Source organism: Chlorocebus sabaeus, chromosome 2 (assembly GCF_047675955.1).
Source record: "Chlorocebus sabaeus isolate Y175 chromosome 2, mChlSab1.0.hap1, whole genome shotgun sequence".
In the NCBI taxonomy this organism is placed as follows: domain Eukaryota; kingdom Metazoa; phylum Chordata; class Mammalia; order Primates; family Cercopithecidae; genus Chlorocebus; species Chlorocebus sabaeus.
In genome coordinates, this window is record NC_132905.1 from 65,773,178 (window position 1) to 65,798,621 (window position 25,444).

General features: G+C 53.4%; 1 protein-coding gene across 1 annotated transcript in view; it reads left to right on the forward strand.

Moving 5' to 3' along the window:
* The window catches only part of LOC103247049 (ninein-like protein), an 89,634-nt gene that overhangs the window by 40,949 nt on the left and 23,241 nt on the right, over window positions 1-25,444 (forward strand). The window contains 10 exon segments of the mRNA XM_073009143.1: window positions 604-756; window positions 3,659-3,829; window positions 6,353-6,489; window positions 7,889-8,029; window positions 13,175-13,349; window positions 14,707-14,817; window positions 15,365-15,445; window positions 21,363-21,495; window positions 23,189-23,295; window positions 24,216-24,481. Of these exon segments, the coding sequence (XP_072865244.1) occupies window positions 604-756; window positions 3,659-3,829; window positions 6,353-6,489; window positions 7,889-8,029; window positions 13,175-13,349; window positions 14,707-14,817; window positions 15,365-15,445; window positions 21,363-21,495; window positions 23,189-23,295; window positions 24,216-24,481 (1,475 nt within the window).

Consider the following 25,444-nt stretch of genomic DNA (forward strand, 5'->3'; position numbering starts at 1 on the left):
CTAAAAACTCCAGACACCTTTGAAAGCCCATCTCTGATGGAGTTGCCCAGTCCCACCAACTCCCTGCCACGCTCAGGTGTAGCAGGCACTTCCCATTCCTTCACTCACATCCTTCCTCTGCCTGGATACCTTTCCCTCTTCTCTGTGTGACCAGGTTCCACTGCACAGCCAAGACAAGACCCCCAAGCCTGTCTACATTCCCCAGTGGCCATGTTCCTTCTCCTCCTGGGTGGGAGGCCAGTCTGCCTTGCTGGAGTTCTTCTCAGCCCTGTGTCCTTGCTGGGCCTCACACTGCAGGACCTGGCCTTGCTCAGCATCCACAGGCCCCAGCAGACAATAAGCATTTGTAGAACTGAGAAGTTCAGGTGCCACCCACTCACAGTGAAATGGAAACCAAGGCCTGTGGGTTTTGCAAGATAGAGGGAGGGGGTGCCTTGGGAAAATACAGCCCTCAGGGTCTACACAGTTTTAAGGCTGGATAAGACAAGGAAACGGCCCTTGTTGGGTACCTGGAACCAGAGGGAGGGAAGGAGGGAGGCCCCGGTGAGGGCAGCTGGGTGGAGCTCTTATGGGTGGGCCTGAGGTATGAGGGCTTTTGTTTAGGAACTTGAAGACCTGTTTAACAAACTGGATCAAGACGGAGACGGCAAAGTGAGTCTTGAGGAATTCCAGCTTGGCCTCTTCAATCATGAGCCCGCGCTACTTCTGGAGTCTTCTACTCAAGTTAAACTGAGCAAGCCTTGGTCTCACTACCAGGTAAAATGCAACAGTTAAATCCTGAACCCAGCAACCACTGATGTCATTCTCTCTGGTGACTAAAACTGCTGACTCCCTCCCTGCCTGTGTCACCACACAACGAGCTGTCCAAGAACTGGACAGGCCATGCACACACGCATGTATGTGGGAGGCCACACGACATAGATTCTGGAGCCACATAGATTTGAGGTGGGTCCAGTGTTGCTCTTCCCTGGCTGTGTGTCACTAGGGGAGTTACATTCTCCATGCCTCAGGCTCACATGTAAGCCGGGGGTGGTTTGGGTGCCCACCTCCCGGGGCTACAGACGGCAGTGCTTAGGTGAGGAACGTGCTGCTCAGGTGCCAACCTCCCGGGGCTACAGAAGGCAGTGCTTAGGTGAGGAACATGGCTGCTCAGGTGCCCACCTCCCGGGGCTACAGAAGGCAGTGCTTAGGTGAGGAACGTGCTGCTCAGGTGCCAACCTCCCGGGGCTACAGAAGGCAGTGCTTAGGTGAGGAACGTGCTGCTCAGGTGCCAACCTCCCGGGGCTACAGAAGGCAGTGCTTAGGTGAGGAACATGCTGCTCAGGTGCCAACCTCCCGGGGCTACAGAAGGCAGTGCTTAGGTGAGGAACATGGCTGCTCAGGTGCCCACCTCCCGGGGCTACAGAAGGCAGTGCTTAGGTGAGGAATTTCCTGCTCAGGTGCCCACCTCCCGGGGCTACAGAAGGCAGTGCTTAAGTGAGGAATTTTCTGCTCAGGTGCCAACCTCCCGGGGCTACAGAAGGCAGTGCTTAGGTGAGGAACGGGCTGTCAGGTGCCCACCTCCCGGAGCTACAGAAGGCAGTGCTCAGGTGAGGAATGTGGCAGCTCCTCAGCCTGTGGTGTGATATGCCCCAGCAAGAAAACTCCCTCCCATCCTCCCCATTGTGGAATAGCAAGGGCAATATTTCTGTGTTAGTCTGTTCTCACATTGCTAAAGGAATACTTGAGACTGGGCAATTTATAAAGAAAAGAGGTTTAGTGAGCTCACGGTTCTGCAGGCTGTGCAGGAAGCATGGTGCCAGTGTCTGCTCGGATGCTTCTGGGGAGGCCTCAGGAAGCTTACAATCATGGCAGAAGGTGAAGGGGTGCAGGCAGGTCACATGGCCAGAGCAGGAGCAAGAAAGCAAGGGGAGAGGTGCCACACACTTTTAAACAACCAGGTCTCATGAGAACTCACTATCACGAGGACAGTACCAAGAGGGATGATGCTAAACCATTTGTGAGAAATCCACCTCCAAGATCCAGTCACTTCCCACCAGGCCCCACCTTCAACATCAGGGATTACATTTTAATATGAGATTTGAGCGGGAACACAGATCTAAGCCATATCAGTTGCCAGAGGATCCAGTGAGTCTGTCTAGGATTGGTCCTGATAGTGTCCCTTAACCCATGCTCTATCTCTTGCACAAATACTGGGTCTCTCTGTAGTTTGAGGACACTGGGGCATGGCTGCTGAGGGGCTGGATACTTCTTTGCTGCTGCAATTGGTTCTGAATTTGGTGAGTGGTGTTGCAGGACCTGTAGTGCTATTCTGTACCGGGGGTAGGTATGCCTGAGAATCTAGGTTTCTGACTCTAAAGTCAATGAGGGCCGGGCATGGTGACTCACGTCTGTAATCCCAGCACTTTGGGAGGCCGAGGCGGGTGGATCATTTGAGGTCAGGAGTTTGAGACCAGCCTGGTTAACATGGTGAAACCCTGTCTCTAGTAAAAATACAAAAATTAGCCAGGTGTGGTGGTGCACATGTACAATCCTAGCTACTCAGGAGGCTGAGGCAGGAGAATCACTTGAACCCAGGAGGCAGAAGTTGCAGTGAGCTGAGATCACATCATTGCACTCCAGCGTGGGCGACAGAGTGAGACTCCATCTCAAATAAATAAATAAATTTAATTTAATTTAATTTAAAAACCTAAATAATTTAGAAACCTGGTGAAAAAAAATCAATGAGGACCCGGCACAGTGGGTCATGCCTATAGTCCCAGCAGTCTGGGAGGCCAAGGCAGGCAGATCACTTGAGCCCAGGAGTTTGAGAGAAGGTGAGACAACATAGTGAGACCCCATCTCAAAGATTTAAAAATTATCTAGGTGCAGTGGCACATGCCTGTGGTCCCAGCTACTTGGGAGACTGAGCAGGAGGATCACTTGAGTCCAGGAGGTCGAGGCTGCAGTGAGGCTAACATCAGTGAGAACGACAAAGAAGAAACTCAGGAGCCAGCACTGAGGAAAGGGGTCAGGTGGCCATGTAAGGCCAGAATGATCAACATGAGGTCCCACAGGTCGTCCTTAGTGTGGGCTGGGGAGATGCCTCCTGAACTGGCTTGCCTTCATTGTCGAACGCCAAGTCAACTTGGCCATGAGCCACCCATGCTGCATTCTGAGGGTCTGGGGGTGTGTGCGCCTCTGCCTGGGTCAGCGCACTTCTGCCCTTCCAACCTGCCTTGGGTTTCTTTTCACAGCTGAGACTTTCCTGGTGCTGGCATGGACTCTCTGGGCCCCTGCCTCTGTGAGGCCAGGTTCCCACCTCTGTGAATTCAAGGGTGGAACGTCAAAACTCCTTTGTTGTCCCTCTCCAAGTGATGATGAGTGTGCTGACTGGGGCTGGCCAGTTGGGCCATGTGGGTGCAAGGCCTCAGAGTCCTGGGTGTCGGGGGCCTTGGTTGCATGTCCCGGCTTTCTCACCTGCACAGCCATGTGACCTTGGAGAGGTCATGTGATGGGGCTGCACCTCTGACCTGTCCTCTGAGAGCTGAGGATGGTCTCATGAGCTGTTCCTGTGAGGCCCTCTGAGCACAGGCTGGGGAGGATGGAGAACACATCAGCAGTGCACAGGCATGAGGCTTTGGACGCTGGGCGCTATGGGAGTCTTCCTGACATGCAGGTCCCAGAGGAGAGCGGCTGCCACACCACCACGACCTCATCCCTCGTGTCCCTGTGCTCCAGCCTGCGCCTCTTCTCCAGCATTGACGATGGTTCTGGCTTCGCTTTTCCTGATCAGGTCCTGGCCATGTGGACCCAAGAGGGGATTCAGAATGGTAGGGAAATCTTGCAGGTTTGGAACTGGGTGATGCCTGAGCTGGACAGGGAACCTGGGGGGCCCGTCTGCTGCAGAGGAGGATGGATGGAGCACCCCAAGCCAGGGACCCAGCAGGGGTTTGTGCTCTGTGCAGAGGATGCCATGCAAGGAAGTCCAGGTAGAAACCTATGTCTTTTAATTTTTGCTACTAAAATATAGGATATTATAATTTAAAAGGATAAGAAATAAAATACAAAGATAGTGTGAAAAAGTCAATTTGAAGGTAGCCTTTAGTGGCTTAGACATTTTCCCTGAATGTTGGGCCAAGGAGGTTAGATGAATGGAAAGAAATTGCCTGTTGTGATGTCAATGTCTGTTGGGCACCACTGTCACTGCAGTTACTGATGAGCTCAGAGTAAGCCCGAACTCTCCTGGAGCCCCTGCCTGGCTGGTTGAGCTGTTCTCCCCCATGGCACCCACTTACCCCAGGCCCTTCCCGCCATGGGCCAGGTGTCAGGAGGCACCCCCTTCCCTCCGTGTTCTGCTGGGGCTGCCTGGGAGGGAAGAGGTGGTCCTCTCATGGGACACAGCTCCTCACAGGCTCAGGCTTCCCAGAGGGACGCAGGCCAGCCCTGGAGATTTGGAAGGAGCTCTGCCCTGGGCACAATTTGGTGACAACTGTGCAGGGGCAGAGGTGTGCAGGGGCCCAGCATGGGTGAGGAAAGACAGCCTCACGAGGTACAGTGGACTAGACTTACTATTTTCATTACTTTCCATTGTTAGAAAGGATGTCAACGGAACAAAAACCTATTAAATAAGAAAGCAAGCCTACCTGCCCCTCCCCGAATGGGGTGGGTGACAGCTGTTGGTGTGGTGGGCATCCTGCAGAACTTTTCCCTGGCACATGAGAGATGCATATTATTTATACATTCTGATGAAATTTTTTTTTTTTCAAAATTGGTATCATACCGTTTGTCTTGCAAATTTGTGCAGCCCTTCGCTTTTCCTGTGAAAAATCTGAGCATTTATATGCATCGATGTCCTCTTGCTGCTGTGCTGGCATTTCTCTGAGGCTGGATTCCTGAAGTTGCACCCTGTAACTCTTGGAGGCGCTGTCATATTCCTTCAGAAAATGTCCTGTTGGCACAGACAGACAATACAGGAAGGAGCCCACACAGCCCTTGAAACAGTCCACCCAACTCCACGGACCAAGACCCTCATAGGCCCAACCTCATCTGTTACCGAGTCCCCCAAGATGGCAAAGCCAGACCTGCACAGCTGGCCTCGCACCTGTCCTGAGAGCCAGAGGCGGAGGCAGGATCACCAAAAATCGCTTGCAGGAAGGGCAGAGAGCACAGGTCTCTCCAAGATGCCCAGCACCTGACTCCACAGCTCTGGGAGTTCCCTGGCTGCTGTTGTGCCCTGGCTCTGATGAGTGCATCTTGCCTCTGCCCTTTCAGAACTTATTCTCTTTCCCATTTGCACTAGAGCTGCTGGTGCTGCTCTGCAAAGACACCCTGGGTGGCTTCTCCCTCACTTCATAATAGATTGCTGCCAAATTCTGCCTTGCAACTCAGTATCATTTCTGACCTCGGGCTGCTGTGGCGGCTCTGTCCCTCTACGCCATCCAGTGACGTGGCGGGGAGCGTGTGCTTGTGTAGGGACAACTTTCCAGGTGGCTCCCCAGCCTCTCCCAAGATGCCGTTGCTCCTCAGGAGCTGCTGGGAAGTGGGCAGCGTGGAAAGTCAGCCCTTGCTTCACAGGAGACTCTGGGCTGGGCTTGTCCTGGCACCCGCTTCAGCCACCCTGCCATGGTGCCTGCCGCTGGCCTGAGCAGGGCGTTTGTAGCCACAAGTGGAAAGCAGAGCCAGGAATACCCGAGGCGGAAAAGGCAGAGGCAGAAAAAGCAAACGCAACAGAACGTTAGCTGCCGCTCCCTTGAGCTGAGGGGCTTAGGGTGTGTGTGGCTCTATTTTTTGTTGTTTCAGTAGAATGCCAGTTGTTCTGTGCTTTGAAGTTTGTGAGGTGTATTCTTCACACTTCTGAGGGGAAGAACAGTCCGCTCTGGAAAGCTTTTTGGCTCTAAGCCTGAGGGCTGCTGTGGGGACCCTCTCCATCTCTCTACACTCTTCCTGGTGGCATGAGCTGCAGGGCAGGCCTCATCACAGGAAATCCCAAGGCTCATATCCTTAAAACAGATTATTTCAGAGGGAAAAGGGCCTTGTGCCCTGGCCTCCACAGCAGTCACCATGAAGGGCCTGCAGGGGACTTGCCCCTGCCTGTGTCTGACACTTTGTCCAGGAAGAGGGATTCTGTCTAGCCTGGGCCTATGTACCCCTGAGGCAGAGGCAGGAGGACCAGGCCATTGACAGCCCACCAGAGTTGCGAGGGATGGAGGAGGAGCACCCCTCAAGATGCAGAGACCTTGGCAGACAGGAGGGGCAGGTGCTGCCTGGGACAGTCATGCTGGGCTAGGCCCTGGACCAGGGAGGGAGCAGAGAGGTGTCTGCTTGGGGAAGTCCCTCAGCCTCTCCTGCTTACCAGGCTTGCTGCTTCCAGAGCCTGGACTTCAGTGTGGACGAGAAGGTGAACCTTCTGGAGCTGACCTGGGCCCTTGACAACGAGCTCATGACAGTGGACAGTGCCGTCCAGCAGGCAGCCCTGGCCTGCTACCACCAGGAGCTGAGCTACCAGCAGTAAGAGGCCGCAGGGGACTGGGGAACGTGGCAGTGTGGCTGGCCAGGTGGGTCTGGAGGGGGGTCTGGGACACACAGGATACCAGTTGGCTCTTGTCCACACCACATGGTCAGTCCTAGGGCAGGGCTCTGCACACCGTCTGTCCCGTGCTCTCTGGTCCCTGAAGCCGGCGCTCGCAGAGGGACAGGAGTAGAATCTTGCCACGGAGCATGGACAGGTGAATAGCAGCCGCTCATTCATGTGTCTCGGCTGGGTGGGGCCTGAGGACCTGGGCTGTCTGAGTCCACACAATTTAAGGCTCGCTGGCTTTCCTCCCACTTGTTGAGGTGCTTGGGATCTGTATGTTGGGGGCCCCCACTGAGCCCTTTTTATTGAGGTTTCTAAAGGACAGACCTGAGGCCCCGCCTCATCCTGCTGGTGCAGGCGCTCACCAGTGCCAGGTGGGGTCCTGCCGCTGCCTCTAGCGCCAGGGAGCTCCCAGACTGGGCTGTCAACAGGAGGAAGAAAAGGTGCTTTTCAAACGTGGTCACAAAGTACCCTGTGAGGGGCCAAGAACCCATTCCCTTTTAATTGTGTCTGTTTGCTGTGGCTGACCATTCAGGCCATCCGTCTGCTAAGCAGATTTGCAAAACGATTGTTATGTTTTTGTCAATGTTCTGAAGCTGCAGAAAAGATTGACAGAAACCACAATCTCAATCCTAAAGACTGCATCTGTCCACGTGCTGACAGCGGAGCCTCTCACCTCAGGCAGCTCTGCAGATAGAACCAGAGAAAGGCTTGACCAGGTCCCTCCCTTGGCCTTGGGACAGGAAGGGAGAAAAGCTCCTTCCGCGGGGAAACAGTCACTGGAATAGCAGGTGCCACCAGTGATTTACACAGTGCCTCAGCCGGGTCAGGGTGGCCAGAGCTGAGACCACACACACCCACTGCGTTGGGCTCTGGTGACTCACTGTGTGCTCACTAGGGTGCTGGGATACCCATGCAGGGCTAACAGGTGGCCAGCCTCCTCCCCACCATGTGCCCGTTACTGAATTAGGCACTTGTGATCCACACCCAGCTGCCGATGAGAGGGCTCAAAGACCAACTCCCACACACCCTGGGGCTACGTAAGCGACGTGGCATGCTGTGGAACTCCAGGCTTAGTATTCCTGGGTTAGAAATCACCAAGAAACTTTCCTTGCCAAGTCATGTGGCCCCTCTCTCTCAGTGTACAGATCTGGAAAATGGGCATAGCAGTTGTAGAAACTGCCTCAGGAGCAGGCTGCTGGAGCAGTGCCTGCTGTACAGTTGGTGTGCTGGTTTCTATCACTGATGCAGATACAGGGCCCAGAGCCACCTGGCATGGTGGGTCAGGCCAGCAGTGGGGTCCCATCTGACCCTGTCTCCTTCCTGTGGCAGAGGGCAGGTGGAGCAGCTGGTGAGGGAGCGTGACAAGGCAAGGCAGGACCTGGAGAGGGCCGAGAAGAGGAACCTGGAGTTTGTGAAAGAGATGGATGACTGCCACTCTGCCCTGGAGCAGCTCACCGAGAAGAAAATCAAGTGGGTTCTGGGCCCAGGATTCTTACCCGGGCCTCCCCAGCCCCTTTGAGAGCAGGTAGTGGACACAGGGCTGCCGGGGGCCAGAGCTACGAGTGTGGCTGAGTGGAGACCCCCCTATTTCACCTGAGCCAGGGGGAATCCCGGGGGCAAAACCTTGAGAAAGTGGAGTCCTGCTCTTCTGGGGGTTGGTGTAGTACCTGGCCCTGGCTGCATCCCCGTGGGCTGAGGAGGTCCTGCCTCCTGCCCTTGCTTTGCTGGTCCCTTTCTCATGCAAGCCAAGCCTTTCTGCCCCTAGCTGCATGCCTGTGATGCAAGAGGCAGGTGACTGTGTTGCAAGGGCTGGCAATGACTTCCTTTTGGTCCAGTAGGTAGAAGGAGCCCAGAGAAGACACCCAACTCCAGGTATCACAGCTGTAGTGACCCCAGTGTGGGGACAGTTATGTGGAACAGTGGCTGGATAGACCAGAGAAAAGGATGTCTGATTTGTTTTTATTTTTGTTTTTGTTTTTGAGATGGAATCTCCCTCTGTAGCCCAGGCTGGAGTGTAGTGGCGCGATCTTGGCTCACTGCAACCTCCGCCTCCCAGGTTCAAGCAATTCTGCCTCAGCCTCCCAAGTAGCTGGGATTACAGGCGCCTGCAACCACATCCGGCTAATTTTTGTATTTTTAGTAGAGATGGGGTTTCACCATGTTGGCTAGGCTGACCAACTCATGACTTCAAGTGATCCGCCCCCATCGGCCTCCCAAAATGCTGGGATTACAGGTGTGAGCCACCACGCCTGGCCTTAGATTTCTGATTTGTTTAAGGATACAACCACTGCACTGCTTCATGAACAGAACATCTGAGGAAATCCCACCCAAGAGGGTGCCCCAGGCTGAGGCAGGGAGAGGGGCTTCTCTTTGTTATTGGTGGGGCACATGTCTGCCAGGGCTCAGCTGCTGTTCACCTGAAGTTTGCACATGCCTGGGGGGTCCTCCAGGGGTAGCTCAGGACAGGCTTTCCTGGCTCTGAGTCACAGCTCTTGGGCAGGGGCAGCAAGATATGGCTGGCCTCCCTGCCATTCTCCCTTGTCAGTGGGTCCTCTGGTGGCTTGGGAGGTCTGCCCAAGGCCACAGTCCTGGCCCTGTTGTCCCCACGCCCTTGGGTTCTTGGTCTGCAGGTCGGCCCACCCTTTGCATTGCACAACACAGACACAGCACTCACTGCCATGGCCCTGGTGGCGGTGGCTCAGCTGAGCGTGGCTCGCAGAGAAGAGCTATGCGCGGTGGAGCCATGTGGTGTGGCACTCTCCAGGGATGCGGGCAGTTTGCCTAGGGTGCTGCAGGGTCCCCAGGGTGAGCCTGCAGATGGGAGCCCGGCCGCTGGCCACATCGCATGTTGGAATTGTGCCAGCTGCACCACGGGCTGAAGCCTAAAGCTGCTTCTCCTTCACCAAAGAAACCCTGAGCATCTTTGTTGTGCACCTGGGGGTCCAGGGGTTGAGGGGCTACTGATGGGTCCATGGCCTCTGGGGAAGTGATTTTGGTTGGTAAGGCGGCTGTGATGTGTCTCCTGTGTGCACCAGGGGTTGTCTCACTTAACAGCCACTGGGACCAAATAGGCCATTTATTCCCATTGTTCAGCCAAACAAACTGAGTCCTAGAGCAGCTCAGTAACTGGCCCAGTCCTGCAGCAGTGAGCGTGGGTGTATGAAGCTGACACCCAGGTCTCCCTTCTCCTGGCCTTACACTGTTTCTGGGACAGCTGAAGGCCACTGGTCAGCTTTCTGGGGAGCAAGAATCTCAGGTGGGAGAAGCTTGAGGGCAGAGCCCAGCCACTCTCCTTCAGGCCTCCCAGAGCCAGGCACAGTCTGGGGCCAGCTCTAAGACCATTGGACCCCCCATCTCCATAACCCATATCCTCAGGGTTTCCACGGATCTGTTCTGGGCAGAAGGGCATCCCTGCTGCACCTCCTGCAGCCGCCACCTCCATGTGGTTCAGTCCATAGCGGGTGGCTGGGACAGGGCGGGGCTTCACCCCACCTCTGTTCACCTGCACCTCCCAACTCCTCTTTCCTTCCAGTGCTGGCTGGGGACGGCCGTACACAGCAGGTCCAGATCTACATGCACCTCTACGTGGTGTAAGGAGTTAGTGTGAGTGCGTGGGGCCTGTGGAGTGCAAGGGCATGTGGGGTGCAGTGAAGGTGCTGTGAGCATGCATGGGGCCTCAGGTATGTGGGGTGCAGTGGTGGTGCAGTGCGAGTGCGTGGGGCCCATGGGGTGCACTGGGGGTGCAGTGCGAGTGCGTGGGGCCCATGGGATGCACTGGGGGTGCTGTGAGTGTGTGTGGGGCCCATGGGGTGCACTGGGGGTGCTGTGAGTGTATGTGGGGCCCGTATGGTGCCATGTGGGTGCTTTGAGCGTGCTTGGGGCCTGTGGGGTGCAGTGGGGGTACTTTGAGTGTTCTGGGGCTAGACGGGTGCAGTGGAGAGTACTGTGTGCATGTGTGGGGCCTGTGTGGTGCCATGTGGGTACTGTGAGTGTGCGTGGGGCCTGTGGGGTGCAGTGGGAGTGCTGTGTGCGTGGGGTGCAGTGGGGGGTGCTGTGTGAGTGCATGGGGCCTCTGCGGCCTGCAGGCCCCCTGGAGTGTATGTTCTTGGTGCCACTGGCTCCTGTGGCTGTGGTGGTGGTGAGAAGCTCCTATAGGACAGTGGTTATTTTCAGGGAAGCTAAAAGTTAAGTCTCCTTTCACCAAACATAAGGAGGTGTCTGGTGAGGCCAAAAACCAGGTACAGGGACAGGTACAGGCAGTGGTTGGGGCCCTTGCCCTCCACGTGGAAGAGCTGGGCCAGGCCTCAAGGCCCGAGTTCCCTGCCCTGAGCATGGAAGGCATTTCATTAGGAAGCTGTATATCCCTGCTCCTGTGGGCAGGAAGAGTCTCTGTGGTCTCCGTCAGCTGAGCTATTCTGGGCCAGCCTTGCAGCGTCATCGTTCCCACCTGGCTGAGGAATTCCTAGAGGAGGGACCAAAAGATGCCCCCCGACCCCTAGGGGAGGTGACCTTGGCTTTGTTGCTTAAGACATTCTCATAGCTCCCTGCCTTCCAGGGCACACATGAGGCCAGTTTGGATCTCCACAGAGGAGACAATTGCTAACATTTAGGAGCTAAAAGCATGTCATGGAGACCCACGGGGAGCTCCAGGAACTCATTTCTTCTCCCTGGACGCCCCCTCCTTTCTCCTGACGGCTGTTATAAGCTCGGTTCGTCTGTCTCTCACTTTCATCCTGAGTGTCGGGATCCAGCTATCCCTGTTGGTGCCACAGGGATCTTGGTGCTGCCTCTCAGGACCTGAGGGGCTGGGCTCTGACCTCCAGCAACCTCTCTCTCCCGAGCACAGCCTCATCCCAGCCTGGGGGTTAGCAGAGCTCCTAGACAAGGGTGCTCCTTGTGAGACACTTGTGTTCAAAGCTGGAAGTAAGTTGACTTTCATACTCAGTTTGAATAACTGAGAACTGATTTGCTTCTGTCCACACATGTATAGCTTGATTCTCTCCCAACCATTTGGAAAGACTTGTGTGAATTGTCTTTCCCAGGATTAGAGGATTGGAAACACGAAGGCAGCACCTCTGTCCTTGAACGTGGTGAAGGGATGCATTAGAGGTGCTAAGCTGCAGCCTCAGAACCCATGTGGCCCTGAGAGCTTGGGTTTTGTCCCATGAGCAATGGGAATTATAAGTAGGTTTCTGTAAGTAGCTTTTATTATTGCATTAGGTTTTCCTTATTATAAATGTAATGAGTGATATATGTTTATTGCACACATTTTAGAAAATACAATTAAAGGAAAGATAAACCCAGAAATCTCATTTTCCGGGGGTATCACTGTTTACATTTTCTATATGTCTTTCACCTTTTTTCTATGCACATAATTCTTAAAAAATGATACCATGGGCTGGGCGCGGTGGCTCAAGCCTGTAATCCCAGCACTTTGGGAGGCCGAGACGGGTGGATCACGAGGTCAGGAGATCGAGACCATTCTGGCTAACACGGTGAAACCCCATCTCTACTAAAAAATACAAAAAATTAGCCAGGTGTGGTGGCGGGCGCCTGTAGTCCCAGCTACTCGGGAGGCTGAGGCAGGAGAATGGGGTAAACCCGGGAGGCAGAGCTTGCAGTGAGCTGAGATCCGGCCACTGCACTCCAGCCTGGGCGACAGAGCGAGACTCCGTCTCAAAAAAAAAAAATTGATATCATGTTGTATATGCTTTTCTGATGGCCACAGAGCATCTCACATGGGTCTTTGTGTGGATCTGCTGTAATTTATTTGACCATTTCCCTATTTTTGTATATTCCAAAAGTTTTTAAAGAGTAGGCTAATAGGAAATATGTAGCTTTAACACTACCCCAAAAGATTTGTGGAGTATTATATTACTCAGATTATTGTACTTCCTTCATACTCTTCCCTTTAGAGTGTTGTTTCTTTAAAGTTCTGAACCAAGATTAAAAGCCCGGGCTGTGGGGCCCAGGTGTCTCGGACTTGGTTATGGGCGTCACTAGGCTTCTGCAGAATCAGAGCCTCACTGGTCTTCAGTCTAGGTAGACGTGGTCTGAGAATTCCTGTGAAGCTGCTGTTTCAGAGATGAGACTGAGCGTTGAACACTGTTTTTCCTGCTAATAGAAGTGGTTATTGCAAAAGATGAATGTAGCATCTGAGAAAAAAATACCCCCCACCTCTTCCTCGGATTGCTTTGGGAATTCACTGTCCATGGGTTTCATGCTGCCTCCCTCTTTGGGAGGGAGGTGATTTTCATGTGCATTTGGTATCAAAAGTCTTTAAAGGGCTGTTGCCTGCCATGCACACCGGGTGGAGGGGCCACCTTGGGACTCAGCCCAGGGAGCCGTGCTCCTCGCTGTGAGGGGGCAGCTGGTGGCATTTGCCATGTGACCCACCAGATCCCCTTGTCTGGGGTCACCTCCACCAGCCCATGAGGAAGGAGCACCAACCCTCAGATTTGCCTCCCAGCATGGGCAGCTCAACCAAGGCAGGACGGCCCTGCACGTGCTGAGGACGGGGGCGTTTCTGAGAGGGAGGAGGCTAGGAAGGTGGTGACGTGGGCCTGGGTGGCCCTGAGATGATATGTCTGACGTGTGATGTGTGACATGTTACAGGCACCTGGAGCAGGGGTACCGGGAAAGGCTGAACCTCCTGCGGTCTGAGGTGGAGGCAGAGCGAGAGCTGTTCTGGGAGCAGGCCCACAGGCAGAGGGCCGCACTAGAGTGGGACGTGGGGCGCCTGCAGGCTGAGGAGGCTGGCCTCCGTGAGAAGCTGACCCTGGCCCTGAAGGTAGGGGCATCCCCAGCGCATCCAAGAAGCTGGGGGGAGCCTGAGCATTCCCTATACCCATGTCATCCTGGCTGAGGATCCAGATCACACCTGCCAGTGCCCTTAAGCTTATGTTTCAGGGCAGGGCCTGAAGGAGCACCTGCCGCAGTGAGGAGGTGTCCCACGTGCTGCAGAGCAGAAGGGGTCCTGGCTTGCCAGCAGGACGTTGCCCCTCCTTCCCCACCACTCCCACTCTCTGCCCTGGGCCAGGTGGACTTGAGGTCAGGGAGGACCAGCACCTGCAGCCAGCAGTGCTTCAACCCCAGAAACCAGGAACACCTGTGGGGGCAGCAAAGCGACCAGAACCTAAAGCCCAGCCTGCCTGAGGCTGGGTTTGTGGCCTGGAGCTGATAGGGTTTGATGGGCTTTGGTGAGTGTCTCACACCTGTCGCCGGACGTTGACTCCAGTGAGGCATTGCAGTGGGACAGAGGTGCTGGCCCTTCCTGTGCTAGTTCCTGCTCTGCTCCCACCTGTGTCCTCCTCTCCTAACTCCCCACACCTGCCCCACCTCCCAGAAGGAGGGGCTGAGCAGCCTGAGCTCCCAAACAGCCTTGCTCTCTACCCTTCTCACCGCAGTCCCCCACCGTCTGCAGATGCTGCCTCCTCCCCCAGCGACGGCCATCTGAGCTGTCCTGGTGCAATATCAGATCGATGGTTTAGGAATGGCTCTGAAAGAATGCCTTTTCTGTAATACTTTTGCAATGCTTTTGTATGCCTCACCCTTTCTTTTTTTTTTTTTTTTTTGGTGGAGTCTTGCTCTGTCGCCCAGGCTAGAGTGCAGTGGCATGATCTCCACTCACTGCAAGCTCCACCTCCCAGGTTCACACCATTCTCCTGCCTCAGCCTCCTGAGTAGCAGGGACTACAGGCTCCTGCCACCACGCCTGGCTAATTTTTTGTATTTTTAGTAGAGTCGGGGTTTCACCATGTTAGCCAGGATGGTCTTGATTTCCTGACCTTGTGATCTGCCCGCCTCGGCCTCCCCAGGTGCTGGGATTACAGGCGTGAGCCACTGCACCCAGCTCCCCCACCCTTTCTTGTATGACTCATGGCCTTTCTGAGCACAGAGTAATGGAGGGGACAAGAGAAGTGAAGATGATGGGGTAGCCACAGTCTGGGTGGGCTCTGGGGTCTGTCCTGGGAGGCTGGGGGCCATCCCCGGCACAGCCGCCCGCACAGCACCAGGTGCCTCGCGAGCAGCGGGTGGGGGTTCTTTCCTGATGCCCAGTGCTGTGGGCAGCAAGCCTCTCACCTACATCCTGCACACATCCCCTCCGTCCTGCAGGAGCCTGATGAGCCACTGGCCTGTGTCTCCTAGGAAAACAGTCGCCTACAGAAGGAGATTGTGGAAGTGGCAGAAAAGCTTTCAGATTCGGAGAGGCTGGCCCTGAAGCTGCAGAAGGACCTGGAGTTTGTGCTGAAGGACAAGGCGCGTCCCTTTGCTGACAGTGCGCCTCCAGAGGGAAGGGCCTGCTGGGCAGAGTGGGGGTGGCGGGGGTGGCGGGGGAGAGATGCAGCAGGTAACGGAATTCGGTATTCTCCTAAAATTTTGAATGAAGAGAAAGTCAGTGTGAGGCCTTCCCTCTGCTTCCTCTGCGTGACGATGTGGGGGGCTGTCTGCCCGCGCAGCACAACTGCTCACTAGCGACAGCTTCAGTGGTGGGGGGCGTGGAGGGAGAGCAGGGCCCTCCCTGGCTGTCACCTCGGGAGGAGGACGGGAAGAGGGGCTGCCCAGGGCCAGGATCTGGGCTCCAGGGATGAGTGTGGCCACCTTAGATAAATCTGGAAAATCCTTCTGCCTTGTGACCTTCTAGACAGGGGAGTAGGGAGAAGGAGGGGGGATGGTGGCTGTACCTGGAGATGCAGCGCCTGGTGTTGGCGGAAGCTGGGCAGGTTCTTGGAACCCAGGGGCTGGAGAAGCAGGTCTCCCCTCTGTCTAAGGCCCACCTGTGACTTCCTGCGTGTCTGACTTTCAGCTGGAGCCACAGAGTGCAGAGCTCCTGGCCCAGGAGGAGCGGTTCACAGCAGTCCTGAAGGAATACGAGCTCAAGTGCCGGGTACGTGCCCCGCTCTGTCTGCCTTGTAGTCTCATGTCCAGGCTCTGGGTCTCCACACGCAGGTGGTTCACAAGAACGCAGGAGTTTCTGCTCCAGGGAGAGCCTCTGCTTGCGGCCGTTCTCGACCATGGCCTTGCCACACTCCTAGACTTAGGGTTCCCTGGCTCTCGTTGCCACCTATCCTGAAGGCCACCTCTGTGTGTCCAGGCACCATGCAGGGCATTGTCGTCTTCTGTTGTTCATGTTTAGCTTTCCTGGGCCAAACCTGCCATGCGTGTCCGTTTGTCAGTTGGAGACACAGGAGTGCAGGGCGCAGTGGATGCGGTGAATGAATCTTAAACCCAGGAGGACCCGCGTACACCCTTAACGTTCTCAAGGACCCCAAAGAGCTTTTGTTGATGTAGGTTATGTGGATTAAATTTAATATTTACCATGGTAAAAATTAAAGTGGAAATTTTTTAAATTTATTAATTTATTTAAGAAGAATAATGTAATAATAGGTTAGCATAAATAGCCTATTTTGGGGAACGTAGCTGTTTTCCAAAAGGTCGACAAACTAGCCAGGCATGTGCTGTGGTGTTGCATTCTTGCCAGCCTCCTCACTGGCCGGCCCAACAGAGGACGGGATGCTCAAACCTGCTGTTGCGTCAGTCCCTCGTGATATCACATGGCGCAGAGCATCTGGAACTGCCATGTGCCCCGAAAGAGAATGAGCGCAAGGAGGCCGGAAGCAGTGGCTCACAAGGTCAGGAGTTCAAGACCAGCCTGGCCAAGATGGTGAAACCCCATCTCTACTAAAAATACAAAAATTAGCTGGGTGTGGTGGTGCATGCCTGTAGTCCCAGCTACTCAGGAGGCTGAGGCAGGAGAATCACTTGAACCCAAGAGGCAGAGATTGCAGTGAGCCAAGATCGCGCCACTGCACTCCAGCCTGGGCGACAGAGCGACTCCTTCCCCCCTCCAAAAAAAGAGAATGAGCGCAAAGAAGTCACTTCACACCTCAACGTGCCACACATTCATCTGCCCCGCTGGGCCATGTGTGGGCTGCTGGGAGGCCTGGACGTCCACCCTCACAGCCTGTGTTTCTGGTTCTGTCGGACACAGAGTGACTGATCAGGTTCAGAGCCTGCAGTTGGACCACCACCCTCCTTGGCACATTTTGAATGCAAGCTGCCAGGTTCTGGGGCATTCCAAAGCCTCCATTTCTTCCCCTCCCTGCTCACCTGAGCATGCAGAGACCGTGGAATGTTGTAAAGCTCAGGTGTTTCCCTAGATCTGCAAGAATGGTTCTGTGAGGAAAGCCCGGTTCCAGTGCCTTGAAGGCCACCTCGCAGACGAGCCGATGGCTGGCCCAGCCAGCGCCCCATGGGTCTCACCCCACAGGACCCATCCTCTTGAAGAAAATTCTGTGTAGAAGAAAACAAACTAGAGTTGAGTTGGGTTGATTATTAACAATACAGAAAAGTTACTTTATCTCTAGTCATTCACCACATGGTTCTTTCATAGGCAGCTCCTTGTTAGGTTTTAATTTACCAAAAGTTAATTTATGCAAAACTTACACAGAAACATTTTTTTCACCATCAAAACCCCAGTCATTGACCCACCTGCCCCTCTTACATCCTGGCATACAGAGGGTTAGGTCCAAACGAGTTATAACAGTAGGCACTGAACCCAGCCAAGCGCTCAGCATCAGGAATGGCTGGGCATGTTACGACTGTTGTTCTAACAGAACCCTGTATAGGCTTGAAAATAACATGGAAGCGGATGATTTTAGGCATGTAATTCTCTCCAGGCAGCATTGCCAGGTGAACAGAGATAAGACACCTGCATCCACAAATAACAGCCATTTAAGACCCTGTATAATCCGCTCCCCCCACCCAGCAAAAATGAGAAAAATATCTGAAGGTATCAGTAGAGCTTGCTTACTGTTCACTCATTCATTTCTCCTGCAAGTTAGCTTTAATAATAACTTTAATAAAAATTTTCAAGTTGGGCAACCATAGTTTATAACTATATGAACAGGTGATGATCTGAAACTGACTTAATTTTACCCGGTAGATAATCTGTAGTTACCTTGGGTGGTGATGCCACAGCACAACTGGTTTTAGTTATAGCTCATTCTTTCCATGTGTGAATCTTAAGGCCACATCACCCCATGCTGAAAATCTGTGATTGTTTCTGGGGATACTGTGATGGTCATTGTTAAGTGAGCAATCGATGTGAAATTTGAAATTTGAGCAGGTATTATGGAGAAAATATCTGTCTGTGAAGCTGGTGAGTCATGGGCTGCCCTATAGCCAGAGAACCAGATAAAGCATTGTTGTTCAATTTTAAGGGTCTGTTCTCGATTCACTGTGAATGATCTCCCTCCCATGTAAAGTGACCCTGACTTTGTCCTGCCACACGTTGCTTTGCAACCCCAGAGGATCGAGGTGAGCCCGAGCTTGCGTTCTCAGTGGCTGTGCTTCCCCCTTCCTGTCTGTGGTTTGCCTCCATCTGGGCACCCTGCCATCATTCCCTGCACATCTCATTCTCCTTTTGAGAATCCTGTGTGTGGTGAGCGGCGTCACCTTCCTTCTGCTGGTGTGTGTGGGGTGGGTGGGGCCTGCCGTGCGGGTGGGGTCCAGACAGTGTGCTGCTAGGACTGCAGCTGCATGTGGGCTGCCGGCTTCCTCCTCTTGTAGCTGCTGGAGCAGACTCAGAACCTAGAGATAACCTGCCATTAATAGGTTCTTTTAGTGCCCCAGATTTTTCAAATTTAAAACTCTTCTTTCTTTAACATGATTCTGTTACTTAAAGACATGCTATTCTTTTCATCTGGGGTTCTTTCAATTTTATTTTTTAAAACAGCAGAGATATTTTATATTTAAATGGTAACCTATTTATTCAGATATTTCCCCTTTCCTTTTTTGGATATTTTTTGTCTGTTTCAAACTAACATTTAGAACATTTTAAAACTTTTTATATGAAAACAATTTCAAACTTTCACAATCACAAACAAAACTAGTGCATAGAACACTTGTCTGTGTACCTTTTACCCACATGCACCTGTTCACACTTCACCCCATTGGCTCTGCCTTCGCATACCTGCTCACTGGCTTGTTGGTGTGGGTGTGAACGTGTAGACATCGTTATTTCTGAACCACAGCCTCAAGTAATCCAAAGGAAACATCAGCAAACCCCAACATGAGACCATTTCTATGAAAAACGGGCAGGGAGAACAGTGTTCTTCAAAATTATCTATGTCATAAAAGGCAAAGAAAGGCTGTGGGAATGTTTCAGAGTCAAGGACATTAAAGGAACAGGACAACTGAAGGCAGCACCTGGCCCTGGACAAAACACTGGAGAATCCACTGAGAAAAGGAGAAAACGCTGTGATCTTCACGACATCCAAGTTTTATTTACTATACCTTCTAAAGCCTAGTTCATAATAGATTTTTACAATAATAATGTTTGATTTAATAAAAAATTAAGACCCATTGATCAAAAGACACAAATGGGAGTAAATGTTTGTGAATTATGTATTTATCTGATAAAAGACTTGGATCCAGAATATATGAAAACTCTCTCCGAATATGAATACATTACCTAATAAGAAAAAGGTGTATAAGTACCCATAAGATACTAAATGTCATGATTTAGCATCCGAGGGTCAGATACACACATCCTGACCCTTCACGGCTCAGTGCTTGTGTGCACTTCCTAAGAAATTCTTCCTCTGCTGGGCACGGTGGCTCACGCCTGTAATCCCTGCACTTTGGGAGGCTGAGGCGGGTGGATCACGAGGTCAGGAGATTGAGACCAGCCTGGCTAACACGGTGAAACCCCGTCTCTACTAAAAATACAAAAACTAGCCGGGCGTGGTGGTGGGCGCCTGTAGTCCCAGCTACTCGGGAGGCTGAGGCAGGAGAATGGTGTGAACCCTGGAGACGGAGCTTGCAGTGAGCCAAGATCGTGCCACTGCACTCCAGCCTGGACGACAGAGCGGGACTCTGTCTCAAAAAAAAAAAAAAAAAGAAACCGCTTCCTCCTGTTCTGCTGGCAGTGCTGTGCAGCTTCCTGCTGCTACAGGTGATCATGAAGAGTTCAAGGATTTGCAGGTTGCTTATTAAGCCTTTGGTAGGCTTCAAATTGACACAGGCTTTAAACCACAGAAATTTGTAAAAGCCACAAGCGAGGGCTTTTATTTCCTGGAGAGTAAGTTTTCCAACACCCGACTGAATATTTTCTCCATGACTGAGGCATGCTTGCTAGCTTCATGAACTGCCATCAAAGCAACATATTACCTGCTAGCCGAGTTCCGCTTCCCTCAGTGCGTCCACCCAGGGCTTTACTCTTTCTCATTTCCTTTCTTTGTCTTTATGACATTGATATTTTTGAAGAATGTTGTCCTCCTCGCTTTTTCATAGCAACGTTCTCGTTTTGTGTGTTTCTGATGTTTCCTGTTCACAGCCCTGAGGCTGTGCGTCCTCGAGTGGCACAGCACGTAGGTGGTGATGTGTCCCGCTTGCTGGTGTTGCTTCTGATCTCTCAACTGAGGTGTCACCTGGTTTCTCTGCTCTGTAATCACCGTTTTTTCTGCAACTATTAATAATACGCAGTCAGCGGAGAGACACTCTAAGACCATGCAAATATCCTGCCTTCATCAAAATTTTCCCTGGATTTAGCATCACGCTGCCACGGTGTCCTAGCCTTCCCGTCGCCCACACAGCCTCCACTTGCTCCAGTGTCTGCTTATCAACATCATCCTTTCTTTCTGACATGTTCTTCTCTGCTTTGCGGCATATGATCTGAAGCAAATGGTTTCTTCTTTGGTGGTTAAAGCTGCAGAACCCTTTGCAAATTCAGCAGCCACTGAGGAAAGAATCCTGCCCTTACCCAGGGCACTGCCTGACATGCAACATGCACACTGCAGCACCACTGCGGTTCCAACAAAGACTGTAGCTTCTGGTGGTGACAGTACTCTGCATTTTCTTTTCTCTTTTTTTTGAGACAGAGTCTCACTCTGTCACCAGGCTGGAGTGCAGTGGCACGATCTTGGCTCACTGCAACCTATGCCTCCCGGGTTAAAGCGATTCTCCTACCTCAGACTCCCAAGTAGCTGGGACTACAGGCACCCGCCACCACGCCTGGCTAATTTTTGTATTTTTAGTAGAGAATGGGGTTTTGCCATGTTGGCCAGGATGGTCTCGATCTCTTGACCTCGTGATCTGCCGACCTCAGCCTCCCAAAGTGCTGGGATTATAGACGTGAGCCACCATGCCTAGCCGTACTCTGCATTTTCTACATTTCTCCCCAGTAGTCGCCTCACTTTTTTCTTTGGGTACCTCCCATATACCCAGTGATAGAAAGTGATGTAAGGGCCAGACATGGTGGCTTACGCCTGTAATCCCAGCACTTTGGGAGGCTGAGGCGGGCATATCGCTTGAGGCCAGGAGTTTGAGACCAACCTGACCAACATGGTGAAACCCTATCTCTACTAAAAATACAAAATTAAATAAATAAATTAACCAGGCGTAGTGGCGCACACCTGTAATCCCAGCTACTTGGGAGACTGAGGCAGGAGAATCACTTGAACCTGGTAGGAGGAGGCTGAAGTGAGCTGAGATTGCACCAGTGCACTCCAGTCTGAGGAACAGAGCAAGATTCTGTCTCTAAATAAATAAAGTAAAAATAAAAGTTTTTAAAAGTGATGTAGGGCAGAGAAAGTCAAGAAAGGACCTTTGTTTTGGCTTATCTCACCATGTCGTTAGCGACTTAAAATCCAGATGGTTTCCTGCTGGAAGCTGGGAAGCAACAGGCTGTCACCTCACAGTGCACCTCGCCTGCAGGGGACCCTCCTGGAGGCAAGCTCAGCCATCTCGCTGGGCTGAATAGCTGCAGCTGCTAGAAGAGGTGTCTGGCTCTGTCCCCGCAGGACCTGCAGGACCGCAACGATGAGCTGCAAGCTGAGCTGGAAGGCCTGTGGGCGCGGCTGCCCAAGAACCAGCACAGCCCCTCATGGAGCCCGGGTGGGTGCAGAAGGCAGCTCTCTGGACTCGGCCCAGCAGGTAGGAACCCGTCCCTGGAAGGGGGCTGACCCAAGGCCTGCTGTTGACACCGAGGCCCAGAGCCAGGGAAGGAGAGTGGAGATGATGAAGATGATGATGTTGCTGTGGCCTGAAGGGAGGTGGTCTGCTCTGCAGGGTCTTTCCAAGGAGGATCCAGTGATGCCACAGGGTGACCTTGCAACACAGAAGGTCACCTGGAGAGGGAGGAGGAAGGGAGGCTGAGGTGGGGCAGCCCCAGGTCTGGCCCAGGCTCTTCCCATATCTGAGCGCTGTTTCAGTGACATGGTATTTGCTGAGACTGAAGCGCTAAATCCCGGTGAATGTGCTGGGGCCTCCCAGTACTCAGGCCTATTCAGACGGAGGCTGTCGGGCTTGCCCTTGCTGCTTCTGTGTGATGTGGTAGCTGGCGCCACCCCCCAAGTCTGAGCAAGGCAGGGAGGCACCAGGCACCAAGGGGAGTGGCCCCACCTGACCGAGTGCCTCTGTGCTCCCAGCCAATGGGATTGGGACAAACTCCACGGACCCAGAGGCCCCAGAACCCACATCAAAGTGTCTCTGGCTCCTCTACAGAGAGAATGGGGGTCCAGGTGCTGCAGCCGCCCTTGAGGTCTGCAGTGCTGCTTTTGGAGGATGGGGTGACCTCTGCCCACCCAATAGCAGCATTCAATGCACGTGGCTCCGTGTCCACTGCTATGACAGGAGCCCATGGGGACCCAGCAGTCCCAGCTGCTTCCCTCGCTCCCCTGTCATGGCAACGTCAGCTCCTCAGAGAAGATTTTGCTACCATCTGTAACCCTGGGAGAACTTCAGAGTTCTCCTTTTGCCCTGAAACTGTTTACTCAATAAAATAAAAAAAATGGGCAATATGGGAACCTTCTAGGGGAGCCTAGTGGGGGCTTTTGTGCATGTGAGACCGACCTCCAGGGACCCCTAAGGCACCCCCTCCCTTGCTGGCTCCTGGATTGGAGTCAGGCTCCCAAGGCGCAGCCCCAACAGCTGGCAGACTCTCAGGAAGCTGCAGGGAGGAGCAAGACCCCGCCGGCCACCCATCCCGGAAACACACATATCCAGGATTGCCTGCACCCAGGGTGGTGACTGTGGGTCCATAGCCCCATTGATGTCCCACCTGGATGCCGCTGGCCATCACACCTCCCTGCCCATCAGCCTCAGAGCACTAATTCGAGCAGGGGTTAGTGTGCCAGACTTGCCTCTCAGAACCTGGCATCATTTGTGTGATGAAATAATAACATAGGGCCACCAAGAAAAGGTTATCTAAATAGATAGATAATCTCCGTGCACAGCGCTCTGGTCATCTGCACATCATCTAAAGCTCTGCACCACCGGAGATCTGCTGTGCCATAGCCCACTCCATCCTTCCATTTCCTCTGTGACCCTGACATCTTCAGGAAACAGGATTTAGGGTGCAGTAAATGTACCACAGCACAACGTATTTTAGAGACTGAAGGGGCTCCTGTGAATGATGTGGGGAGCTACCTATTCTCACCTCTGAGTGTTGTGGTAAATAACAGAATGCTGTGTACTGAGGAGTGCTGACTTTCAGGATGCAGTGTCATCCTCACGGCCAGCACCACCTGCCCCTCATGGATGTTGCCCAAATATCAGATTGGAAGGTTTGGAAGGGGCCCCCGTGGCATCCTCAGTGTGACAAACAGAAGTGTCCTCTTGTTTGCAGGCATTTCATTCCTGGGTAATTCTGTTCCAGTGAGTATAGAAACGGAGCTGATGATGGAGCAGGTGAAGGAGCATTACCAAGACCTCAGGACCCAGTTGGAGACGAAGGTGAGCGTGGGGCTGTGGGGCTGTGGGGCCCTTGGGAGCAGCTGCTGTGTGTCGGGCAGCTTTACTTGGCCACACTGACATTTCCACGTGTGTCTGCCCCGGAGTCCTTTGTCTCATTGTGAGCCCCTGTCGGGAGGTAAGTTTGTAGGGAAATGCAAATAAAACTGACATGCTGCCCGAACCCTCCTTGGAAGGACACAGGACATAGAATAACTGATGGGAAGGGAATGGTGTGATGCTCTGGAGTGTCACAAGGGGATACTTGAGGCAGCGCCGTGGCCAGCCCTCCTTGCCGGTCTGCGGGTGGGAATCAGTTACTGGCTGTGCTCCAAGCCTGAGCGACCTGGCATTTGCCCCCTAGGTAGCTCAGTGGCTTTGAGGCCAGGGCCATCCTGGATGAAGCTGTCAGGATGAACTTAGCCCTGTTCTGTTCCTAGACTGTGGTGGCTTTTGAGGGACAGTGTCCACAACTTGTCATGTGTCCAGTTCCTCCGTCTGAGTGGCAGCTAGGTGGAGCTGCCTGTGGCCATGCCCTGGGGATCCCTGAAGGATTAACTGGAAGCTTCAATGAGCCCTGCCCACCCATGGGGGTCTCCACACTGTTCAGAGTCACCCCGAGGTGCTGTAAACGTTCCTCTGCGTCCCTTGCAGTGCTTGGCCAGATGCTCTAGTGAGCCCCGAGCTTCCTGTCCCTGCCTGCCACCCTGCCTCGGGGAATAGGTGACTCACACTTCACTAGGCCCTGGGGAGCACCACCAGCATTCATGTCACTGTCCCCTTCAGCACACCTTGGCACCTCAGCGGGCCAGGATGCTGGTCTTTGCACATTGTGCCAGGCGGCTTCGTGTTTCTGTGTTGTGTCAGCAGCCAGATCATTTTTAGGGCCTCCTGGTCCACGGGGCTCATGTTTCTCGTTTTAGGTAAATTACTACGAAAGGGAAATTACGGCACTGAAAAGGAACTTTGAGAAGGAGAGGAAGGACATGGAGCAGGCTTGCAGGCGTGAGGTCAGCGTGCTGGAGGGTCAGAAGGCTGACCTGGAGGGGCTCCACAAGAAGTCTCAGGAGGTCATCTGGGGCCTGCAGGAGCAGCTGCAGGACACAGCCCACGGCCCCGAGCCTGAGCAGATGGGCCTGGCACCCTGCTGCACCCAGGCACTGTGTGGCCTGGCCCTGCGGCAGATCAGGTCCGGCTGGTTTCTTTTGAGATTTCAAGTCTGGGGTTTCTTGTCAAGGACCAAAATTTGAAATTAGACTTAGGAAACAACTCAGAATTGCTGTGCCTCCTGACTGGGTGGTTTTCCTCTGGGCAGATGGGTGAGTGGCAAAAGAACAGGTCCTGGCACGAGGATTCTGGCTCTAAATTTAAAATATACATTGGAGCATGGGCCATGAAGCCGTTCACTGTGTAGAAACAGCCCAGTGCTCTTTACCCTCTGCCTCAGCCGTGCCTGGCAGGAGCATCGCCTCCCTTGCTCAGAGCTGCCCACTTCTCCAAGGCCAGGCAGGGTAGCGTGTGGGGAAATGGGGAAAGGCCTGAAGCCCTGAACAATGGGAAAGATGGCCAGCTGGGGTTAGTGAGATTCCCAAAAAGGCTCAGGTGTGCAAGCAAGAGAGAAGGCTTACAGAAAGCCTGCACTGGTGTTTTGTGTGTTCTTGTGTGGGCTACATGTGAAGTGACCGCGTCTATTCTTGTTGGGGGCATGTGAGGTAGGGGAGGAAGTGCCTGGTCATCGCAGACAGGCTGCTGCTCAGCTGGCACCCACTGTCCTGTGGAGAGCATTGGCCCTGGCTTAGAAGAGGATGGGCCCTCCCACCACACTGACCGGGCCACCCCCAGCCTGACAGATAGAAAGTCATCTTTCCAGCCGGACACAGGGGCTCACACCTGTAATCCTAGCACTTTGGGAGGCCAAAGCGGATAAATCGCTTGAGCTCAGGAGTTTGAGACCAGCCTGGCCAACATGGTGAAACCCTGTCTCTACTAAAAACACAAAAAATTAGCTGAGCATGGTAGCAGGCGCCTGTAATCTCAGCTACTTGGGAGGCTGAAGCAGGAGAATCACTTGAATTTGGGAGGCGGAGGTTGCAGTGAGCTGAGATCTTGCCATTGCACTCCAGCCTGGGCCACAAAGTGAGACTCTTGTCTC